At 42.7% G+C, this 23,681-nt stretch overlaps 1 protein-coding gene across 2 annotated transcripts in view; it reads left to right on the forward strand.

Moving 5' to 3' along the window:
- The window catches only part of MAP2K4 (mitogen-activated protein kinase kinase 4), a 1,470,818-nt gene that overhangs the window by 1,084,138 nt on the left and 362,999 nt on the right, over nucleotides 1–23,681 (forward strand). For both annotated transcript variants that reach the window (XM_044068152.1, XM_044068153.1), the window contains one exon: nucleotides 18,720–18,771. In XM_044068152.1, coding sequence (XP_043924087.1) covers nucleotides 18,720–18,771 — 52 coding nt within the window. The remainder of the gene's footprint in view (nucleotides 1–18,719; nucleotides 18,772–23,681) is intronic.

Genomic DNA, 23,681 nt, shown 5'->3' on the forward strand with positions numbered 1-23,681 from the left:
AGGAGTTTCTGTGGATGCTATGGTGGTAGCTGCTGCCACTAAGAAGGAACTAGCTGATCCTTCAGTACCTGTCCATCCACCTAACAAGGAATCTAGGTCCATGGACAGGTACGGGAAGCGGATGTTCTCGTCAGCGACATTTACTATGCGTTCGCTGAACTACCTGTGCCATTTCACTCGTCTTCAAAGGGACTTGATTAAAGCGAGTGACATGTTGAAGGACCCTACAGCTGCGGGTTTTCATGATAAGATGAACACTCAGCTGGCTACCCTTAACTCCATAACCAACTCCTCCATGCGCCTCCTTTCTTATGCGGCTGATGGAGCGAGTAGGGTCGCAGGGACAGGTGTGGCCTTACGTAGGCATGCCTGGATGCGGCTATGCAATTTTGGACCCTTCAAGACGTCTTTCACTAACTCCCGTTTGATGGATCATCTCTCTTTGGTCCTCAAGTGAAAGAAACCTTGACTAGGTGCGAGACTGATGGCAAGACTCTTTCTGCCGTCGGAGTCCGTTTTTCTACTCCTTCTAGGCCTTACCCCAAAGGCCAGAAAAGTGGGAAAATGTGGTTCCGTAAACAATCTCAAGGGACTTCGCCTGACGCACAAAGTCGTTTCCCCGCCAGAGGCAGAGGCGGGAATAACAATGGTAGACGTCGCCCTCGAGGCAGGGGGGCTCTGCAGAACCAGGGCAATCGGGAAGCCTTCTCTGATAAGCCCTTTCAGCATCCCTGAGGTGTTGCCCGACTGCCCACCTTCGGAGGCAGTCGGGGGAAGATTGTCACTGTACCCAGAAGCCTGGCTATCCCTGACTCAAGACAAATGGGTACAGTCCGTCATTTTCGAAGGCTATTCTATCCCCTTTCTTCGCATTCCAAACCAATCAAAAAAATCCCTTCCAGATGTTCCACCCGCTCAAAGGGATCTAGCGGTTTTGGAAATTTCAAAACTGCTTGCAAAAAGAGCAATTCAGCCAGTTCCAGCAGACCAGCAAGGATCCGGAATCTACTCAAGGTTCTTTTTAGTTCCAAAGAAAACAGGGGACTGGAGACCAATTTTGGATCTCAGTATCTTAAACAGATAGATCAGTCAAGAAAACAAGATTTCGGATGGTCACGCTGCAATCCATCCTTCCCCTATTGGGAAAAGGAAACTGGATGTGCTCTATAGACCTTCAGGATGCGTACTATCACATAAAAATGAACAGACGCTCCAGAAGATTCCTCCGCTTCAGGCTGGGAACCAGTCATTTTCAGTTCAGGGCCCTGCCCTTTGGTCTCACCACTGCCCCCCGGGTGTTTACCAAATGCATGGCAGTGGTAGCTTCTCACCTGAGACGACAAGGATTCCAGGTGTTTCCATATTTGGACGACTGGCTCCTCACAGCTCCCACCAAGCATCTCCTTCTGATGGCCAGGGATTACACTTTTCGCATTTGTCAAAAGTTAGGCATTTCAATAAATTGTGAAAAGTCTGTTTTGTCGCCTTGTCGTACTATTACTTTCATAGGCGCAAATCTAGACACAGTAGACATGTCTCGAGACTAACACATCAGAGAATAACAGACATTCACAAACTGGTCTCACTCCTTTTCAACAACAACAGAATCAAAGCCAGGTTAGTTCTGAAAGTGTTGGGAATTATGGCGGCCATACCTCTGCTTCCATTAGCCAGATTCCACATGTGGATCCTTCAATGGATGCTCTTTACACAATGGTCATACCAGCAACTTCCAATGTCCCACACCATTATGATCACGCAGTGCAGAAATCATCTCATGTGGTGGATGTCTTCCCCTCAGCTCTTGTTGGGAAGACCCTTTGTTCCACCCTCCGGTTGCTACTCTGACAACGGATGCCTCCCTGATCGGGTGGGGGGGGGCATTATCAGGGCAGGACGGTCCAGGGCACATGGCAACCAAACGAATGCCACTTGCACATAAATGTTCTGGAGATGAGAGCAGTGCTTTTAGCGTTGCAAGCCCTTCAAGACTCTCTTCCCTTGGGAACGATTGCAATCCAGACAGACAATATGTCTGTAGTGTGGTACATCAACAAACAAGGCGGAACCAGGTCCTACCCCCTGTGTCGAGAAGCACTCAGACTGTGGCAATGGGCGATTTCTTCTCAGCGGTTTCTGATAGCAACGCACATCCCCGGGAAGTCCAATCAAATTGCGGACAAGTTGAGCAGAGCTATCCTCATGCCTCACGAGTGGTCTCTGAAAGACTCTGTTGTGAGAGAAATTTTCCTCAAGTGGGGTCAGCCTTGCTGCGATCTTTTTGCTACTCCCCAAAACAGCAAGTGCAGAGAATATTTCACTCTATTCCCTTTACCAGGCCAACCCAGCAGAGACGCTCTAGTCCAAGTTTGGCCCCGGGGACTTCTGTATGCATTTCCTCCCTTCCCACTAATCTCTCAAGTGATACAGAAAGCTATCGCTCAGAAGGCCTCATTGATCCTCATTGCTCCTTACTGGCCTCGACAGGTGTGGTTCCATTTTCTACATCAATTTCTATTGAGCGACCGTGGCATCTGGACCTAGTTCCAGATCTTTTGATCCATCAGTCGGGTCAGTTACATCGCTCCCTCCCCTCTCTGAACCTCACTGCTTGGTTCCTCCAGTTCCAACCTTAGCCAGGCTTCCTCAATTATCTCACTCCGTTCAAGATATTTTGATAGCTTCCCATAAATCTTCCACTCGGAAGATTTATTTGAGTAAGTGGAAACGCTTCACATATTGGGCTCAAGGAAGGGACATAGATCCTTTCACTGCTTCCATCCAAATAGTCCTTGATTTTCTAGCTGAACTCTTCCATGCAGGTTCATCTCCCTCTACTCTTAAAGTTCAATTGGCAGCTATTTCTAACTTTCATGTGGGTATTTCTGAATCTGCCTTAATGTCCCACAAGCTTTGCAAAGCCTTTTTGAAAGGAGTTTTTCTTCTCAGACCTCCTATAAGAAATCCTCCTTCTCCTTGGGACCTAAATTTAGTTCTTACTTCTTTGATTCTTCCCCTTTCGAACCTGCAGTCTCCTGTTCTTTAAAATTGCTATCATGGAAGACTCTCTTTCTGGTAGCTATTACTTCAGCTAGGAGAGTTTCAGAGCTTCAAGCACTCAGCTGTCGACCTCCTTATCTATTGTTTCATAAGGACAGAGTATCCTTACGAACCCGTCCTTTTTGCCTAAGGTAGTCTCGACGTCAAATCTAAATCAAAGCATTGACCTCCTGTCTTTTTTCCAGAATATTCCAATAGGTCTGAACAAAAATTACACTGCCTGAATGTTCATCGTCAATTGAGGTACTATTTGGATAGAACAAAACAATTCAGAAAATCTGACCAGCTGTTTGTCTCCTATGCGGAAGGCAGAAAGGGACTTTCAGTTTCAAAGTTATCATTATCCAGATGGCTAACATCTTTGATTTCCCTTGTATATGAAATTAGACACCAAAAGCTGCCTAATAAACCTAAGGCCCATTCCACCAGAGCTTTGGCTACTTCTTTAGCCTTCCAAGACAGACTGCCTATTGACACCATTTGTGCAGCGGCTACTTGGGCTACTCCTCATACTTTCATTTCTCATTATAAGTTGGATTTAGCTTCTAGGCATAGAGCTAACTTTGGTTCCACTGTTCTCAGGAGTCTGTTCCGTTAGGCCACCGGGACAAGGTGCTAGGACGGTCCCATCCAGCAAGAATGAAGGCGAGATGCACAACTTAACATAAAGAAGTAATGTTCTTACAATAACGTTCCATGTTAGTTGTCTTCTTCTCTTCTTCTTGCGTCCCACCCTCCTGCCCCTGGCCTGGACAGACCTAGAGGAGTTGTGATTGTGACCTCTCTTTCTACCACCTCTATACTTAGGTATATGCTCTGCTGTGCATATTTCCTGGATCAGGATGTAGGTCACCCTTCTCTTCTCCCTTATTTATAGAGGTGGACTTTTGTTACTAATTATTCTATTACTATTATAGGCTGGGCCTAGCTTACAAACGAGATCTGAGGTAACTCACGCCTAGCATTGTGGGATATAAGGGGAGCCTCGAGCCGGTGGAACCAACTCTCGAGCTTTTAGAGTGGCAGTCGGCCGAGGTCGGCTCCGAACCCATCCAGCAAGAAGAAGGCGAGAAGAAGACAACTAACATGGAACGTTATGGTAAGAACATAACTTCTTTTTTTAGCCATAACTTCAGCAAGAAGAGTGTCTGAGTTGCTGGCACTAATGGCTGTGGAACCCTTCATTATTTTCCATGCTGACAGGGTTTTCCTCAGGACTAACCTGTCCTTTATGCCAGGTGGTGTCCAGTGTGGCACTAAACCAATCCATCCATTTGCCAACCTTCTTCTCTAGTCCTCAGAGTAAAGGGGAAAGGATCCTGCACTCCTTGGACGTGCTTAGACAGCTGAGGTTCTACCTTGACAGGACTAAACCTTTCAGAAAATCTGACCAGCTGCTAGTCAGCTTTGCTTCAGGGGCAGAGGTCAAGGCCATTTCAAAGCAAACCATTTCCAAATGGATAGCACACTGTATCCATTTCTGCTACAAGTACCATGGAAAACCTACCCCACAGGGGATCAGACCACATTGCACTTGCTACTTCCACCTCTACAGCATTTCTCAGCGGAGTCCCTACCAGGGACAATTCTGGAAGCTGCAACCTGGAGTTCTGTACACACCTTTACCAAGCATTACCACTTACCTATTTTTTCTAAATACAGAGCTGGATTTGCTACATCAGTCTTACAAGGCCTGCTAGCCTTCCCTAACACTTCTTAACTGCCTCCACCCTTCCTCAGCTTTAGGAATCAACCCATGTATGATGACTGCAGTAGTGAAACACGAAGAACATAGTACAGTTGTGTACACTTACCATAAATGTAGATGTTTGAGTGTATTCACTGTTGCAGTCCTGGTTTCCCTCCCTCCAGCCCCCTGGTTTTCTCTATCTTTTCTACCTCTCCTCTCTATGGCCATTTTTAATGGCAGTGGTGTTTACTTTTTGCTGGTCATGTTCCCCACCATATACTAGCTTCCTATTTGGGGGACTCCTGACATTTGGGGCAAGAAAAACTGATGCAATGGCGTCGGCTGCTTGTTTTATACCCCTGACGACCTGACGTCATGGAAGAGGCGACAGCATCCGACGCAGAAATCCTAATATTCTGGTATTCAGGCTGACTGAGGGCTACCTGCAGGCAAATAACCCAAGTGTGATGACTGCAACAGTGAATACACTCAAACATCTGCATTTATGGTAAGTGTACACAACTGTACTTTCTCTGCACTTCCCTTTAGCTTATCCACTGCTCCCAGAGTCTTCACAAAATGCCTAGCCCCAGCCATTGCCTATTGCAGACAAAGATTCAAATTTACCCATACTTGGACGATTGTCTGATTCAGGCAGACAGTCAGGAACAGTTGTTGCAGCACCTGACATTTGTAAAGAACCTTCTAACCTCCATGGGGTACACTATCAACGAAAAGAAATCAAAACTAGTCCCCAGTCAAAAAATTGTATTCCTGGGTGCAGGCTTAGATACAGCATCCCAGATGACATTCCTTACTCCAGAAAAATAAGGCCTATCTGACAGGCTACTTCACTTAAATGGCCACCAGAACCCAGCTATCCGCAAAGAAAATCATGCAGGCCCTCAAGTTCATGGCCTCTTGCATTCTACTGATTCCATATGCCAGACTGCATATGAGGAAACATCAATGGTACTTGAAAAGTCTTTGGTGCCAACATTCTCAGGACCTGAAAACCATCATACCTGCCATACCTTGTCTAAGGACAGAGTTTCTTTGGTGGGCAGCAGGATGCAACTGCAACAAGGGACTTCCCTTTACTCAACCTCACGCCACCCAGACCCTAACCACAGACGCATCAGACCATGCCTGGGAGGCACATCTGGACGACAAGTGCATTCAGGGCCACTGAAGCCCAAGTCAAGTTCATCTGCCAAAAAGAGATGCTAGCTGTTGAGCATGCTCTGACAGCTTTCAAATCTCTACTGTCACCAGGCCCCTGCTAATAAAAACAGACAATACTACAGTTATGTGGTACATCAACAAGTAGGGGGGAACCCATTCTTACCCACGCTGCAGTCTTGCCATGGCCCTGTGGAACACAGCCTTGGACATGCACATTCATCTGCAAGCTCAATTCCTGCCAGGCAAACAAAACTCTCTGGCAGATGATTTAAGCAGATATCTACTAGACCCACACGACTGGCAATTAGACCCCAGCACCTTCAGCCTTCTAACCCTGAAATGGGGGACCCCAGAGGTGGACCTTTTTGCCTCTCCCTACTGTTACCAGCTCAGCAAATTCTGCACCAGGACACCTCACAGCAGGGCCTGGAAATTGGATGCCCTATACTTCCAGTGGGTAAACCTTTCAATCTATGCATTTCCCCCTCTGCCTCTTCTCACAAGAATATTACTCAAGATAAGACAGGACAAACCAAGGGCAATCCTGATTGCTCCGGACTGGCCACGCCAGCACTGGTACCCACTACTGTACAGCCTGTCACCGGTGCCACCCTGGCACCTACCGCAGATCCCAACCCTCCTCACCCAGCAGGAGGGACAGATCCTGCTTCTGCAACTGCAAACCCTGAATCTTGCAGCCTGACTTATTCTTTGAATTCTCCCCCAGTGACCAGCCTAAGCAAGCAGGTGCTGGATGTCATTCTTGAAGCCAGAAGACCCAGTACAAGGAAGTCCTGTGCTGATAATTGGAAAAGGTATTGTTCCTGGATTCAGTCTAAAGGAGAGGACACAGCACTGCCCTCCTTACCTCTCATTCTGGATTACCTAGCAGATCTTACTCCACAGACGCCTATCCTTCTCCTCCATTAAGATCCATGCCTCTGCCATCTCAGCTCATTGCAATACTGAGCCACCTCTTTTCTCTCACCCTCTCATCAAGTAGTTCCTTAGAGGGTCAAACAACCTTAGGCCACCAAGGAGAGCACCCATCCCTGCTTGGGACCTTAACTTTGTACTGTAAAAGCTCACGCTACCCCCCTTTGACCCTGGAGCATCAGCAGAGTTAAAATTCCTCTCTTGGAAAACAGCCTTTCTTCTGGCCATCACTTCAGCCAGAAGAGTGCCTGAGCTACAAACACTTATGGCTATGGTACCCTTCATTATTTTTCATGCCGACAGGGTCTCCCTCAGGACTAACCCTTCCTTTATGCCGAAAGTGGTGTCCAGTGTGTCTCTCAACCAATCTATCCATTAGCCAGCCTTCTTCCTTTATCCTCAAAGTAAAGGAGAAAGGATCCTGCACTCCTTGGACGTGCAGAAGCATCTCAGATTCTACCTGGATAGGGCTAAAGCCTTCAGGAAATCTGACCAGTTACTAGTCAGTTTTGCACCAGGGGCAGAGGGCAATGCCATTTCAAAACAAACAATTTTCAAATGGATAGCACACTGTATCCATTTCTGCTACAAACAGCATGGGAAACCATCCCCTCAGGGGGTCAGAACGCATTCCACTATGGCAACTTCTACCTCTACAGCATTCCTCAGGGGAGTCCCTACCAGGGGCATTCTGGAAGCTGCCACCTGGAGATGTTCTTCGGGTTTCACTGTTGCAGTCATCACATTTGGGTTATCTGCTTGCAGTAGTCCTCAGTCAACCTAATTATCAAAGTCTTGGGTCCTGTGCCAGTTGCTGTCTCATCTTCCATGATGTCAGGTAGTCAGGGGCATAAAGCATGCAGCCGACGCCATTACATCAGTCTTTCTTGCCGCGTGGTGCCCGAAGCAGAAGCAGTTTGCAAGTGCTGGTCAGCCGACTCCTGAAATTTTTGTTTTCAAGTTTCAGAACTGAAGTCTTCAACTAAGCTAAGTAGCCCGTTGTAGAAACTTTTTCTTGCTCTAAACCGATGTCAGTAAAAGTTAACAATTGTATTTCTTGTGGAAAGCAAATACCTCATACAGATTTTAATTCATACTGCATTCCTTGCTTAGGCCCAGACCACAACGTACCTCACTGTCAGTTTTGTGCTTTATTCAAACCTCGAACTATTCGGCGTCGGTTCATTTATGCTTCTAAATATTTTGGTACTCGGTTCAATTATCCAGAAATGGCTTCGGTAAGCCACCCGCCTACCAACATTCTGAAAAAATGCAAAGATAAAGATAGAGACAGACAGCATAGGTCCAAAGCAGCCGACGACGCTTCTCCTAAACTAGTCGCCAGTTTGCCGGTACTCAGTGAGGCGCTTTCGCACACCCTGATACCCGCTACTTCAGATTCGCAGGCCTCTACTGAGACCTATTCGGAGTCTGGTATGCTGTGAGATGTTTCTTCGTCTATGGAACCTGCGGATATCTCTACCTTGGATGGGTCTGGAGCTGCTGTGCAGGCACCGGCTTCTTAGTGTATTCAGGCCTACTGACTTGCATATCAAACCGACGCCATCTTCTTCTTCAAGGCCAAAAACTCGATCCACGCCTAGAAAACCGATGCCCAGACTGCATGGTCATGCCCATATGCCTACAAAACAAATGATAAGAATGGCTGAAGACCTTATTATTTAATCAGGGGAAGCCAGCCTTCTCCCTCTAAGACACCTAGAACTGATTTTCGTTTTGATTCTTCTGATCAGGATTCTGAAATTCTGACATTTCTGTTTCTTCTCAAGACCAGGATTTGCCCTTATCTATCTATGAGGATTCTGATGCAGATGACTCCATTCCCTCTGATTCCCCTCCAGAAGATTTCTGTTTTGGTGAAACTTTGCATACTCCTTATGGAGCATTTCCACTGGGAAAGCCAGGATTACTCTGACTCCAAAAAGAGGCTTAGGGAATTCTTACTCCTACCTCAACACAGGCCTTTAGCTGTCCCTCCTGTACTGGACATTGTAGATGATGCCTTCTTGGAATCTAGCCTGGCCCCAGACACTTTACCTCCGGCTCTCAGGAAACCTGACAGGTATTACAGTGCACCTGACTCTCACAAGTTCCTCTTTAAGAATCCTACTGCGGATTCAGAGACCATTTCACAGGGACCCAAAGGCATTAAGGCTACTAGTACCAAAAACCCTACCCCCTCTGATAGAGATTCCAGGGCCCTGGACAGAAAGGGTAAGAAGGTATACACTTCTGCTACTTTGGCCTTTAGGGCCTTAAACTGCCAGTTTCATGTGTTAAAGTATCAGCAGCATATTGTTGGATTACTTAAACAGAAAATTATGTTGATTCCTGGCTGTGCTGAAAGTAAAGAATTACAGGATTTAATGCATTCTGCTGAACAAGTTGGTAAAAATACTTTGTGATGTGAACAATTCCTTTAGGTCACAGTTAGTGTAAATGAATCACCAGTAACTTCCAAAATTATTTGTAAACCACAGAAAATCAGCTAGCAATCCAAACCTCAGCCAAAGAAGTCACTACTGTTTGCCAAGAAATACAGAGTTCTATGTCAAAAGATGAAAAATTCTTTACTTTGCAATGTGGTTTTGACTCCTTAGAGGCATCTTGCAGGGCTGCTGTCACTGGGTCTGTACTTAGAAGGCATGCTTGGCTTAAGGAGCAAACTTTGCCAGATCACGTTAAAGCTAAAGTACTGGATGCTCCCTTAAACCAAGAACACCTGTTTGGCAACAAAGCAGAAGAAATTTTTTTTTATTTTTTTATTTATTTATCATTTGTTGACCGGGAAAGTCCGACTAGGTTTCACAGAGCCTGTTTTCAGCGGAGGCCCGGGGAGAAATGCTCCAGATGCATGGCTTCGGAATGTGGGAGGAAACCGGAGTACCTGGAGGAAACCCACACGAACACAGGGAGAACATGCAAACTCCACACAGAAGGCACCCCAGCCGAGAATCGAACCGGAGAACCTCTTGCTGTGAGGTGACAATGTTAACCACTGCACCACTGTGCCGTGAGAAATACATAAAAAGATGGAGGAAAAAGCTAAATCTATGCAAGCTGTTAAAGATTTCCTGCAAGTACAGCCTCCCAGATGTAGTAGGCATTGCCTTCTAAGAATTGGCCCTTTCCTGTCTCTTCCAGGCCTTCTCAGTCCAAACCCAGGACCAGCAGACCACCCAGGCTTCAGTCACAAGGTACTCACAGGCCTAAGCAGTGGGTGGCTCCCACTTCCAAAGCTGGAAGTAGTAAGACACCCCCCCATGGTAAACTCTCACAATGACTTAACCTTAAACCTTCCAAGCCCTGCTCAACTAACTGCTTCTTTAGGGGGAAAGATCGCCCTGCTTGCAAAAAATTGGGAACTCATTACCCAAGACAAATGGGTTTTAAATATAGTTTCCCAAAGATACAGATTCCACTTCCACACCTTACCAACCCCAAACGGTTGGCCAGACCTACCTCCAAATCAGTGGGCAGAGTCTCAGCAGCAGGTTCTCTCTCTTCTAAGTATCAGGGCTATTCAACCTGTCCCAGAAGAGGAATGGGGACAAGGTTTTTACTCAAGACTTTTCCTGGTACCCAGAAAAGACAACTCCTGACGTCCTATCCTGGACCTGTTTATCCTAAACACCTTTTTGGTAAACCCAAAATTCAAAATGCTAACTCTTCATCAGCTGCTTCCCATGCTAGGTAAAAATGCCTGGTTGGCAACATTGGATTTAAAGGAAGCTTACCTGCACATCCCAATAAGGGAATCTTGCAGAAAATACCTACGCTTCAGAGCAGGCCAAACGCACTATCAGTTCTCTGCACTGCCCTTTGGCTTATCTACTGCGCCCAGGGTATTCACAAAGTGCCTAGCTCCAATCATTGCATTCTGCAGGCAAAGAAATATTCAAATATACCCATACCTGGACAATTGTCTAATTCAGGCAGAAAGCCAGGACGTACTATTAAATCATCTGGCATTTGTAAAGAAACTGCTAACCTCACTGGGGTACACCATAAACTAAAAGAAATCACACCTAGTACCCTGCCAACAAATTGTATTCCTGCGGCAAGCTTGAATACAACTTCCCAGATGGCCTACCTCACGCCAGAGAAACAAGTTTATTTGACAGCCTACTTCAAACTGCTGGCCACAAAGACCCAGCTATCAGCAAGGAAAATACTGCAAACCCTGAGGTTCACGGCCTGTTGCATTCTACCAATTCCATATGCAAGACTGCATATGAGGAAACTACAATGGTATCTAAAAAGCCTATGGTGCCAATATTCTCAGGACCTGGAATCAATGATACCTATCATTCCTTTGGTGGGCAGAGGCCTGCCACCACAACAAGGGACTGCCATTCACTCTACCCCCTGCTGCCCAAACCCTAACAACAAACGCATCAGACTATGCATGGGGGGCTCACTTGGCAGGGCAGTGCAATCAGGGCAAATGGAACCCGAGTCAAATGCACCTGCATATCAATCAAAAAGAAATGTTTGCTGTACAGAATTCTCTGACAGCCTTCAAGGACCACATTCTTCCAGGACAATTGTTGGTAAAGACAGACAACACCACTGTTATGTGGTGCATAAACAAGCAGGGGAGAACCCACTCATACCCTTTCTGCAGACTAGCCATGGCTCTGTGGAACACAGCCTTGAGCTACCAAGTGCACCTACAAGCTCAGTTCCTGCCAAGCAAGCTAAATACACTGGCAGACGACCTAAGCAGAAATCTCACGGACCCACACAAGTGGAAACTGGAACCAAAGATAGTCAACATTTTGAGAAACAAATGGGGGAGCCCAGAGATGGACCTGTTTGCCTCCCCTCAGAACTACCAATTGGACAAATTCTGCACAAGGACTTCCCACAGACAAGCTTGGAAAGTGGATGCCCTGTCCTTCAACTGGGAAAGCGTCTCAGTTTATGCCTTTCACCCTCTGCCTCTCCTCTCGAAAGTTCTACTAAAGATCAAACAAGACAAACCAAGGACAATGCTCATTGCACCAGACTGGCCACACCAACAGTGGTACCCCCTCTTGCGCATTATGACACTGCTGGAACCATGGCACCTGCCTCAGACCCCTTTCCTACTGTCCCAGCAGGAGGGCCAGATTCTGCACCCCCAGCTTCAAACCCTGAACCTGGCAGCCTGGCTATTTACCTGAGTTCTCCTATACCATCCCTCAGCAAGCAAGTGCTGGATGTTATCTTGGAGGCAAGGAAGCCTAGTACTAGAAAAGCCTATGCTGAAAAGTGGAAAAGATTCTGTTCCTGGAGCCAGACTCAGGGAATGGGCACAACAGTGCCCAGTTTACCACATATCCTTCAATACTTAACAGAGATGCTTCACAAGGGCTTTTCTTTCTCTTCTATTAAAATTCATGCCTCAGTCATTTCAGCACATTATAATACTGAGCCACCCCTCTTCTCTCACCCACTGCTGAAACAATTCCTCAAAGGGGCCAAAAATTTAAGACCACCCAGGAGAGCCCCTACTCCAGCCTGGGACCTTAACTTTGTATTGGAAAAGCTCACTCTACCTCCTTTTGAGCCAGCTGCAACTGCAGAGTTGCAATTCCTTTCTTGGAAAACAGCCTTCCTTCTAGCCATCACTTCAGCAAGAAGGGTGTCTGAATTACAGGCCCTCATGGCAGTGGAGCCCTTCATCATCTTTCATGCGGACAGGGTGTCCATCAGGACAAATCCTTCTTTTATGCCCAAGGTGGTATCCAGTGTGGCCCTTAATCAGTCCATTCATTTGCCAACCTTCTTTTCTAATCCACAGAACAAAGGAGAATGAATACTGCACTCCTTGGACGTGCACAGACAACTTAGATTTTTTATGGACAGGACTAAGCCTCTCAGGAAATCTGAACAGCTGCTAGTTGCCTTTGCTGCAGGTGCATAGAGGAAGGCCATTTCAGAGCAAACCATTTCTAAGTGGATAGGCCATTGCATTCATTTCTGCTATAAGCACCATGGAAAACCTACCCCACAGGGGATAAGACCCCATTCCAGCAGGGCTGCATCTATTTCTACAGCCTTTCTCAGAGGTATTCCTACCAGGGACATCCTAGAAGCTGCTACCTGGAGTTCTGTACATACCTTCACCAAGCATTATCACTTGCCAGTTTTTTTCTAAATCCAGAGCTGGTTTTGCCACTGCAGTCTTGTAGGGCCTAATAGCTGGTCCTAATGCCTCCTCCCTTCCTTAGCTTTGGGAATCTACCCAAATGTAATGACTGCAACAGTAAAACATGAAGAACATAGTACAGTTGTGTACACTTACCATAAATGTAGATGTTTGAGTGTATTCACTGTTGCAGTCCTGGTTACCCTCCCTCCAGCCCCCTGACTTCTGTTGACTATACCTCTCTTCTTATTTACTATATTTAAGCTTTCTGGTGTATTTGCTTTTTGTTGGAGTTGTAACCTTGTATATAATTGCTTCCCATTATGGGGGCACCTGACATCTGGGGCAAGAAAAACTGATGTAATGGCGTCGGCTGCATGCTTTATACCCCTGACTACCTGACGTCATGGAAGATGAGACATCAACCGATGCAGGACCCTAGACTTTGATAATCAGGCCGACTGAGGGCTACCTGCAAACAGATCACCCAAATGTAATGACTGCAACAGTGAATACACTCGAACATGTACATTTATGGCAAGTGTACACAACTGTACTTTTTACCTGTCTAAAAGTTAAGTTTGAGTGGAGAGTCATTATTTTTAAAACAGCAAAATAGATTGAAAGGGGGTGGTCACTTTTGTATTCTGGTAGTATGGAATACAGTAGGATGGCCAAAAAATTTAAATAGTTGAAGTTATTTCACAAAATGATAATTTGGTTCTTACTCACACCAGCCAGTAAAAGCAGAGAGGAAATGATATATATTCTCAAATTAACATAAGGGTCAGGCAACTCGGAAGACAGTGGTGTTTAAGAACACAACAGTGTCCAGGTGGAAGTGTGGGAAAATTTTCTTTCTGACTCACAAGAGGCAGGCTATGGTCTCTTCATGTTTCAGTATGCAGTTAAAAGCAGAATACAAGTAAAACATAGTGTAAAGAAAACAAATCACAGTATACAAAATAGAAAAAGGCAATAAAGTAATACAAAACACAACAAATAAAAAGCAAACTAACCTTTCCCTCACAGCAAACTGTAGCAGAATCTGAGTGAGCATTTCCAGTAAAACTCTCAAAATGTTTTATTTTACCCCTTAAGTAGAAGGTTTAGTTCCTTGTTCCACCCCCTCAGTTCACAGATGAATAACCTTAGCTGACCTGTTGTAACTTATGTGTGACTCCTTAATTGACATCTTCTAATTTCTGTCTGACTCACAAGGGACGGGTTGTGGTCTCTTTTCAAGTTTTAGTATGCAGTTAAAAGCAGAATACAAGTAAAACACAGTGTAAAGAAAACAAATCACAGTATACAAAATAGAAAAAGGCAATAAAGTAATATAAAACACAACAAATAAAAAGCAAACTAACTTTTCCCTCACAGCAAACTGTAGCAGAATCTGGGTGAGCGTTTCCAGTAAAGCCTTCCAGTAATACACTCGAACATCTACATTTATGGTAAATGTACACAACTGTACTTTCTCCTGTCCATCCTACTGCATGGCAAATTGCTATACATTCCTGCCATTTTCACTGATTCTGTTCATTGTCGTGCTTCAGGGAAGTCCAAACTTCATTTACATCACCCATAGTGGCTGATACGGGCTTGTTTTCAACACTTAACCTCCCTGTTGGTATAGAAAACTCTGGTTCTAGCCAAGGATGACACCTATGGTTAAAGTGGCAGCCATCTTCACCTCAACTTCTAACTCCTGTTGTAGACCCCCTTGATCTTGTCATATCTCTCTTCTGAGGTGTCAGAATATTTTGAAGATGCTGGAAGTCTTAACACTCAGCAGGCCTGAGGTTCCAAGAGGAAAGAATTCTCAGTTTTAACTTAGTCAGATTTTAAGTTATCCTTACATATGTTAGTCTCCTTTTTTCTTTTGTGCTGTAGTCAGGATTCATGTACAGGTTGGTTTTGAGTGTCATCTTGTTGTGTGTAGGATTGTGACCAAACACCAACTGGTATTACAGTTCGTTGAAGGAATGCTGCATCTCTTTCCTCCTTTGGAAGATTCTTCCTGGTGGCTTTCACCTCTGCTTATTTAGCTCGTAGCCTAAGGCTAAAACATATCTAGTCTTTTCTGTAAGATTAAACAATATTTCCCCTGAAAATGTTTTCAGAATTGTCCCTGAAGCAGTGTATTCAAATCCATTTTTTTCTTAGTAGAGTAGAAAGCATAAGGAAAAAGACCCCTTCACACATCTGAATGTGTAGTGTCAACTCAGTTGCTATGACAAAGCTGCTTCTTTGGCTCCTTTCACTTGTCTGACAACCAAACCCTGTCTAGCTGAGTTGTGAACTGCATTATATTTTTCCATTAGGCAGCTAACTACCCACTGAAAAATGCTGTGGTCAGAGCTGTCTCCATTAGTTGAGTGGTTTGTGTTTTTCTGTGTCTTCTGCCTGCCCTAACATGCATGCTTAGAGAATGTCTGTTTTGCAGATGTCTGTACCGTGGCCAAAAGTCGTTACTTTATCGATGAACCCACTAGTCTGGTGTCCCTTTATAGTTTTATACTTTAGTTGGTCCTGTGACTGGCCTTTGGCTCCTACTTCAGTCTTGTTTATTACCTGTAATTCAAGCCAACACTTGGACTTGTCAAGGATCATTCTCTATTATGTGTAACAGATATGTTAAATGATAATTAGTTGATGTATGAGAGAACCTTTATTTTGGGTCACAGATACTCATATACCATCCCCCAGTAGTCTGCTGGTTGCGTCTGTCTTGCTTGGTTTATGGAGTTCTTGTAACCTAGATAAGTTTATATTTGTGTATTAATTGCATGTTTGGCATTTTCTTTGTTATCCATTTTTATACAGAAGAGTGTTAGTGTTTGAGAAAGACTGCTGGGAATTGAAGTTACACACTTTTGATGCAGCTGGCATGTGACATCATAGTGTACATTCATACTAAGTTTGCACAAGTCCCCTAGTGCAGGATCTTCCAAGAAAGTTACCATTGATTGGTGGAAATGATAGACCTAATCATAAGACCCACTGAGGAGGATCCTTTCATAGATCAACTGATAAGGTAAAAATGTATATGTTATTTTCATAAATTTGCTGTGCATTCAAGAAATTAAATTAAATTATATAGCATCTATGCAGCAACAAAAGAAGTATGGTAGGTACTGTATGTACCTAGTAAGAAGGTCAGCAGATATAGCACTGTGCCCAAAGGGGCATTACCAGCAGGGCAAGAAATAGTACCCGTTATAAAGTTTGTTTTAAAGGCTGGCTGCATTTCTGGGCTTCTGATTAATTTAGAGTACTGATGCAGTCAAGAGTGTTCAGAAAGTCGATCACTGTGTGCAAGGAGTGTGGGTATCAAAACAATGAGGAATTGTTTACACCCCTTTGGAACCTGTGAAGGCGAGCATGGTCTTGTGTTTGCTGTGTATTCATTGGAACTGACTTGATTATGCAAATATTTGAGCCTTTATCGTTCAGTCAAGTGCAGGAATATGCCCTGAAACTTATAGGTGACATGTTCACCAGTACTTTTAGGAAGCCTTTCTTCTTCTTCCAGAGGTAGGAGAACATTTGAAGTGGTCTTCCAGTGGAGTAGATACTGGACTTTAATAAAGACAGTGGACATGAAAGAAGTGTAGGATACCAAGGTCGTTTTGGACAAATTTCTGTTTTCTAGATACCTTGTATCTTTGACTGCTATTGGTTATTGCAGTTGTTTGCTTAGTTTACGATAGCATTGTTGATGTGCTTTGACAGAAAATGTGATAACTTTTTATTGCATTTAACTATACATTAAAGTGGAATTTGTCTTTGAGTGTACTGTAATTTAGCATTAAAAATGTGAGACATGTAAAAGTATACCATTATTGTTGAATTGCTCCTGGTGGCCTCTGGGTTAATGAGTTAGAAAAACTTGTCTTACACTCAATGTAAAACGTAGCACAGTTGACTGCTTTTGCATGCCTTTGTATCACTGATAGTATGGCCTTTTGGTAAGGCACAGTAATGTACAGGCCACATTATTCCCTCGTATGCTTAAATATGTTATAGCCCCCATACCATTTTCTAATCTCTGCTGTTGCGGTTCATCTGATTTTTTTTTGCTGAGTGAAATGCCAACTCCTTTCTAGGTCAATTATTCAGTGTATATTTAGTAGCTATTTTCTCATACTGTTCTTTAACTGCAAATTTATAAACCATAGTGGTCTATTTTGTTACTCTGCTAATTCTGTTTTTTGACACAGTGACCTACTTTTTTGTTAATACCATTGTCACCTGCCTTTAGGATACTTTAGTTGTTTCTGCCTAACTACATGAAGTCCATCAGAGTCTGTGATCATTATCTTTGTTGGATAAACTGTTTCCTTTGAAACATTGAAACCAAAGCCATATAGGTTGTCAGGCTGTCACCATTTGGTGCTGTTGACTCTCCATCTGTTACTGTATTCCATGCATGGTGCAGTTATGTTGCAGGTCTTTTTTTCCTGTTTTTGCCCCCACTGTCTGATGACCATACCTCTCTCAGTCATCCCATTCGTCCTCTTTAAAGCCAACTGAGGGGGGTGTCATCATCTGGGTGGTTCATGCTTTTTGTTTTCTTTATTCTCCCTAGCCCTGCTGTGCTTGTATTTGGTGTGGTCACATGTAGTGCACTGATTTCCAAAGATGTCCTTCACTTCTGCAAGGAGTTTTGCCTCCAGTCAACCCTCTCCCTAACACTGCAGCATTAGTGGTAGTCTCTCGGGTATCCATCAAGGAGATTGCGCCACTCTTTGTGCCTCCAAGTCTATGCAGCCCCTGCCTACCCCCTTGAAGAAGTGAGTGTGCTGCACACCTTCACTCCTTCCCCTGCCTGGCTAGCTGCACCCTGGTCTCTTGTGACACCGACAGGTCCAAGTCCCTGTGTGCTATAGAGTGAGGCTTATATTGCAAGCTTGTTAATGTTTCTCCACGTGCTTTTAAGTTGATTGCACAATATCAGCGCAGTATTCTCTTCTCTTAGGTAAGTTCTGTTACACACCCAGTAGGGCTTGCTCATTACTGTTAGATAGATGTTAGATATTCCATATTGTAGAAAGCCAGTTTACTTTTACAAAAAATAACAAGGTCTCATTTACCCAAAATGCAGTGATATCACAGTTTATAGTATGTTAGTAAACAGGGATGTAAGAAGATGAACCTCACATGTGAATGGCAGGGATAGGACTTTACTGTCTGATGCAAAAGATCTCTCCAGCTTCTGCTTGCTTTAGAAGTAAGAGTACATTATAATGCCCGACATTCATGTATATCTAAACAGAACCAATTTGCCCATTCCCAAGTCAGTCGTGAAGTTTCTTTCCAGTGTTGTTTTCGTGCAGTTTCTGTTTCCAGTTTTTTTTTTTTTTTTTTGTAAGAGTGCCATCTGAATCTCTTTCCTGCCTTTTAGAGTTGTAAATACACTGGTGTTGAATTGTTAGTTTCAGGGAATGCTTTATAGCAAATTTCAAGCAGTATATATTTATTAATGCCATTAAACTGATATTGAGAAGCTGCTGCTGTTGTTAAAAGTTACTTGTTTTTAGTTATTCCAGCTGTAATATTGACACTTAAGTATTTTGTATAACGATTGATATGAGATTGATGCAGGAAGCCTTAAGAAGTATACATGAGCATTATGGCAACTTTGCATTTGAAGTAAATGTCTTAATCTTTAATTTATTTTTTTAGACTGTGAAAGCTCTTAACCACTTAAAAGAAAACTTGAAAATTATTCACAGAGGTAAGTTTATATAATGTTGTTTTTACACATCTAAATATATTTTAATTAGCTGTTTACATTGCTGGACTCTAGATCGCATTGATTGTAAAAGTGACAGTAGGTGCATGGTCATTGACTTTTGTAGGTGATAAGGTATTACAAGTACTGTTAGACGGAGAAAAAAATTGCAACCTGTTTTAAATATAACGCGCTTAACCCTGATGAGTGTCAATGCTAGCTAGCCCAATGAAGTATATATTTATTTTTGTCTGTTTGCCAGCTGTACAGAAATGTCAGTGTTTAACTTGCAAAGTGTTTGGTGTTCATCTCTTTGTTCGCTGTTGCTGTAGACATAACACTTCAAGGCCATCTGACTTCCTTCCACTTGTAGAATAGCAAAAGCGTGGTATGAGGGATGCCTAACTGTGCCATTTTTAGTTTTTCTTGCTGTAGCATGAGATAGGTTGTTTTTCAGCGTGAGTTATTACATGTTAAGCCACTGGTTCGACCTGGTTTCCCGAATACAAAATAAGTACCCCACTGAGGAAAATATGTTGTGATATATTTATCTGATTGTTTGTAATTCAGTGTCAGTGGCCCAGTAGATAGCACACTCACCTTTGGTGCTGAGCACTGTAGGTTCTATTCCCACAGAAGGTTGATTGATTGCTGACGCTACAGTGCAGAGTAATGGGGGGTGCTGCACTCGTGTGTGCCGTCCGTCAGATGAGATGTTAAACCAAGTTCCCATCTACTAGAGTTGGTGGTAGTTCAAGTGGCTGCAAAAGATCCCACATCAAGTCTCCCCTGAAAAGACTATACTAGCTTAGTGGGACTAACTTGGTCAACAAAGGATAAATAAATAATTTTAGAAGATTTGGGATGCCATAGCTATACATGTCCGTTTCTAAAATTAAAAAGCTACATTACTTATGGCAAGGAAATTGTTCACAAAGACTTTCATAGTTGGCATTTTTCTGCTTGGGGACAGCATGACATCTTGAAGGCATATGTGACCTTCGCATTTGTTCCAGTGGTCTCAGCCCAGAGCCCTGGAGCTGATAGAGACAAAAAGGAACAAAAGATGACAAGGGCAGATGTCCTTGTTATGCTGTAGATGTGCAGATAATGTGCTGGTGAGAGGACTTCTGCCCGACCTAGAGGTAGAAATGTGTAAAGCACTGGAAGTCGGAACAGATGTTGGGCCTTCAGTGGTAGAAGTCCCAAGTGTTGTTGTTACTGCAACAGTGACCATTCTTGAATAGCTACAGTTATGGTAAAGTCTTAAACATAGCTATACATGTTACTGGTTAACCTTAATTGTCCAGCTTACTTACTGGGAAAAATAGTAAATATTGTAAGGATAAGGCTTTTGTTTTCTGCTGGCTTATTGTAATTTCTAGACATGCAAATTAGTGAACAGTAGCTGATATAATTTCACTGAGATCAGCTATAATTTTATTTGGAATTTAAGTGGGTTAGTCTCATTAGGCCAATTACATCTTTTCAAAACCAAGGGTGTAATCAAACTGAATAGGGGAAATATGGGTAGGGTAGCATGGAACGTTCCAGTTTTTATCAGTAAGTGCTGTGGAATCTTTTTACATCCGTCAGAGCTACCACTGACTTAGAACAGATGGAGCCCCAGTCAGGCAGACCGTAGAATTTTTTGCAGGGGGGTGCAAACCCAGAGGCCCCCTCCACACACACACACGCACACAGCCATTCCAGTCTCCCATTACTTGGCTGTTTCTCCCGAGTTGCCATAAACACTATTCAGAACTCTCAGTGTGCATACTGTTTTATGCTTTACTTCTACAATGATTACAGATATTTGGATTTAATTTACAACTTTTATTTCAAATTTTATAGCACAAGCACTGGTAGACATTTGCTAAACAAAGCAATAGCCTTACAATGAAAACAGACTTAGCATTAAAGCTTCTCTATCTTTAAAACTTGCATTCACTGAAAAAGCGTTGAAACTTACATTCAAAGAAATTGCATCTGATCAATGGCAGGTTAAGTTTACCTTTGGGCTGTTTTCAAACCATAGGTCCCCTGCACACATTTTTAGGGTCATGTAAAAGTTCTTTGATTAACTTTCCTGATTGTATTAATTATAATACATAATTGAATTATTTCCATTGTATAACAAAACACCACTTGTTAGAGTGTCTTTTAAATTTGTAGTTTTGAACATTTTCCAGTAAGCAGTGAAATAAAACATACAAACCAATAATGACAAACTGCCCAATTCAAAACATTTCAACCATAAAAGGCCACTCAAATGTGTGTCATGACAATCCACCAATAATCAGTCAATATACACAATCTATGCAGAAGTAAAAGTCATCTGAATAATTTCACATTGAAGATATCTGAAACTAATGAAGAGGTTGTTGCTTGAAAACAACTTTATATTTCAGTGTTTCATCTACAAATTCAGTGCTTACTGCCCTCAAAGAATAAACCTATGTTACATTAAAAAAATGGTAAGCTGGTATATTGCAATAGAGAATGGGTGGCAAGCTGAAAAACAGGTTTGTAGTTAGTGGGCAGCACCCCACCCCCTTAAAATAGAAATCTACGTGATGTGGGAGTTGAACCTACAGCCCTCTACAGCAAGATGCATGTATGCTACCTGCTGTGCTGCTAACACTGCTTTAATCTTCTCAACCACAATAGTAATGCAGTTTGCTAAAGAAAACAGTTGCACACTTTAAGCAGACTTAGCATGAGCAGCAATAAACTTCTCTTCCCTTGAAGCTCACAATTCCTTGAGAATGCACTTGAAAATAAAATTCCACCTGCTAACTCTAACTAGGGCATTTCTCTCTCTCTGTCACACACACACACACACACACACTCACACACTTCAACCTCTTAGTGCAAGAAATCTGGACAAAGCCTAAAATAAATAGAGACAGATTATAAATATTGCTTTCATGAACTTAAAAAATTGCTAGAATAACAGGATTTGTGTTAGTATGCATTTTTCTAAAATGTATGATGTCTAAAACTCAAATGTCTGTTATTTAGCAACTTCAATCATTTTTAGGAGGAATATGGGGCAAAAATCTGGACATTATACAAAAACCTGGACAGCTGAGGGGTATGCTACCTCATTCTTATACATACCTACACGTGTGTGTGTGTGTGTGTGTATATTTATATATATATATATATATATATATATATATATATATGTGTGTGTGTGTGTGTGTGTGTGTGTGTATATATATATATATATATATATGTGTGTGTGTGTGTGTGTATATATATATATATATACACACACACACACACACACACACACACACACACACACACACACACACACACACACACCTCTCAATCTCTTAGCACAACAAATCTGGACAAAGACTGTTATAATGTTGGAGATAAAGGCCCAGAACTAGGGACACATTTAGAAAGTTTCTAGAAAGAATAACAGGATTTCTGTTAAAATGCATTTTCTAAAGAATATGAAGTCTGAAATTCAAATAAATGTCATTATTTAGTAACTTTAATCCGCAGTGGTGGTGCTGCGGTAGCGTTGTTGCCTCATAGTAAGACGATGTCCAGTTCGATTCTCAGCTAGAGCGTCTTCTGCGTGGAGACATGCGTGAATGGGCATACCTTCGTTGAAGGTTGTGCGTCAGGCCTGGCAAGCTGGTACGTAAAAATCAACTGCCAATCATTAGCGGACCGGAGTTCCGCTGTGGCGACCCCTAACAGGGAAAAGCCGAAAGACACAAAAAATTTAGTAACTTTAATCCTTAGCTCATCCCAGTGATTTGTCAAAAAAAAAAAAAGTATAAGGCAAAAAGCTGGACATTCTGTGAAAATCTGTACAGTTGAATGGTATGACACACACTTACATCCCCTACCTCCTTAGAAAGTGAATAGAACAACAAGGTTTGCATTAATATGCATTTTCTAAGGATATGAAGTCTAAAACTCAAATGTCTGCCATTATTTTCTGACTTCAGTCCTCAATGATTTGTCAGAAAAAAACACAGTTTTATGAGAAACAAACTGAAAATATGAGGCAGAAATCTGGATAATTGTGAGATATGACCTCCCCTTTACACACACTCCTACACTCCTCTTACTACTAAATTGTCTGTACACAGCAATTTCAAATAGCGAATTCCCTTACTTAATGTCTGTATACAACCATCTCAAATAGCGAATTCCCTTACTTAATGTCGGTACACAGCATTTTCAAATAGTGAATTCCCTTACTTAATGTCTGTACACAGCCATTTCAAATAGTGAGTTCCCTACAGCATAAGCAATAATGTCTGTACACAGCAATTTGAAATAGTGAATTCCCTACTTGTACACAGCAATTTCAAATAGCGCACATTACTCGACACAAGAAGCAATTTCAAATAGCGCGGGTGGACAGGACAGGAAGAACAAGTCATTTGCACGCACAGACGTAATGCGACCAGAGCAGCAAGCTATGGGACCATTCTTCTTAAAGAAGAACATGCTTAAAAAAGTCAATGCAATTATAGTTAACAAATGCGGTAGTTAGGTAAAGCAATTTATTGAGAAAGTAGTACATGTTTAATGAAGTTTATTAAGTATATGAATGTTGTATGATTTATTAAATTTGGTCGAGAATTGATTGATGTGATTCTGAGAGAGCTATTAAGGAATCCAGCAATATTATTTTCAAAGTGAGTGTTTGTAATCTAAGGTTTATGACTTCAGTTACAAACATTTGATTGTGAATAGCACAAGTTTATTTACATGCCTTTAAAAGAGGAATCTGTATGAGTTTTTGTTATATTTTAATTGATGGACGTTGTAAGGATGTAAATTGGTACTTTGCTGTCACTGGTGTGCAAGTTTTAAATAAAGTTTTACGGCAACTGTTACATTGTATGGTCTGAGGAAGTAGGTGACTGTACCTG

This window comes from Protopterus annectens, chromosome 4.part0 (assembly GCF_019279795.1).
Source record: "Protopterus annectens isolate FY-2018-M chromosome 4.part0, PAN1.0, whole genome shotgun sequence".
NCBI lineage: Eukaryota > Metazoa > Chordata > Ceratodontiformes > Protopteridae > Protopterus > Protopterus annectens.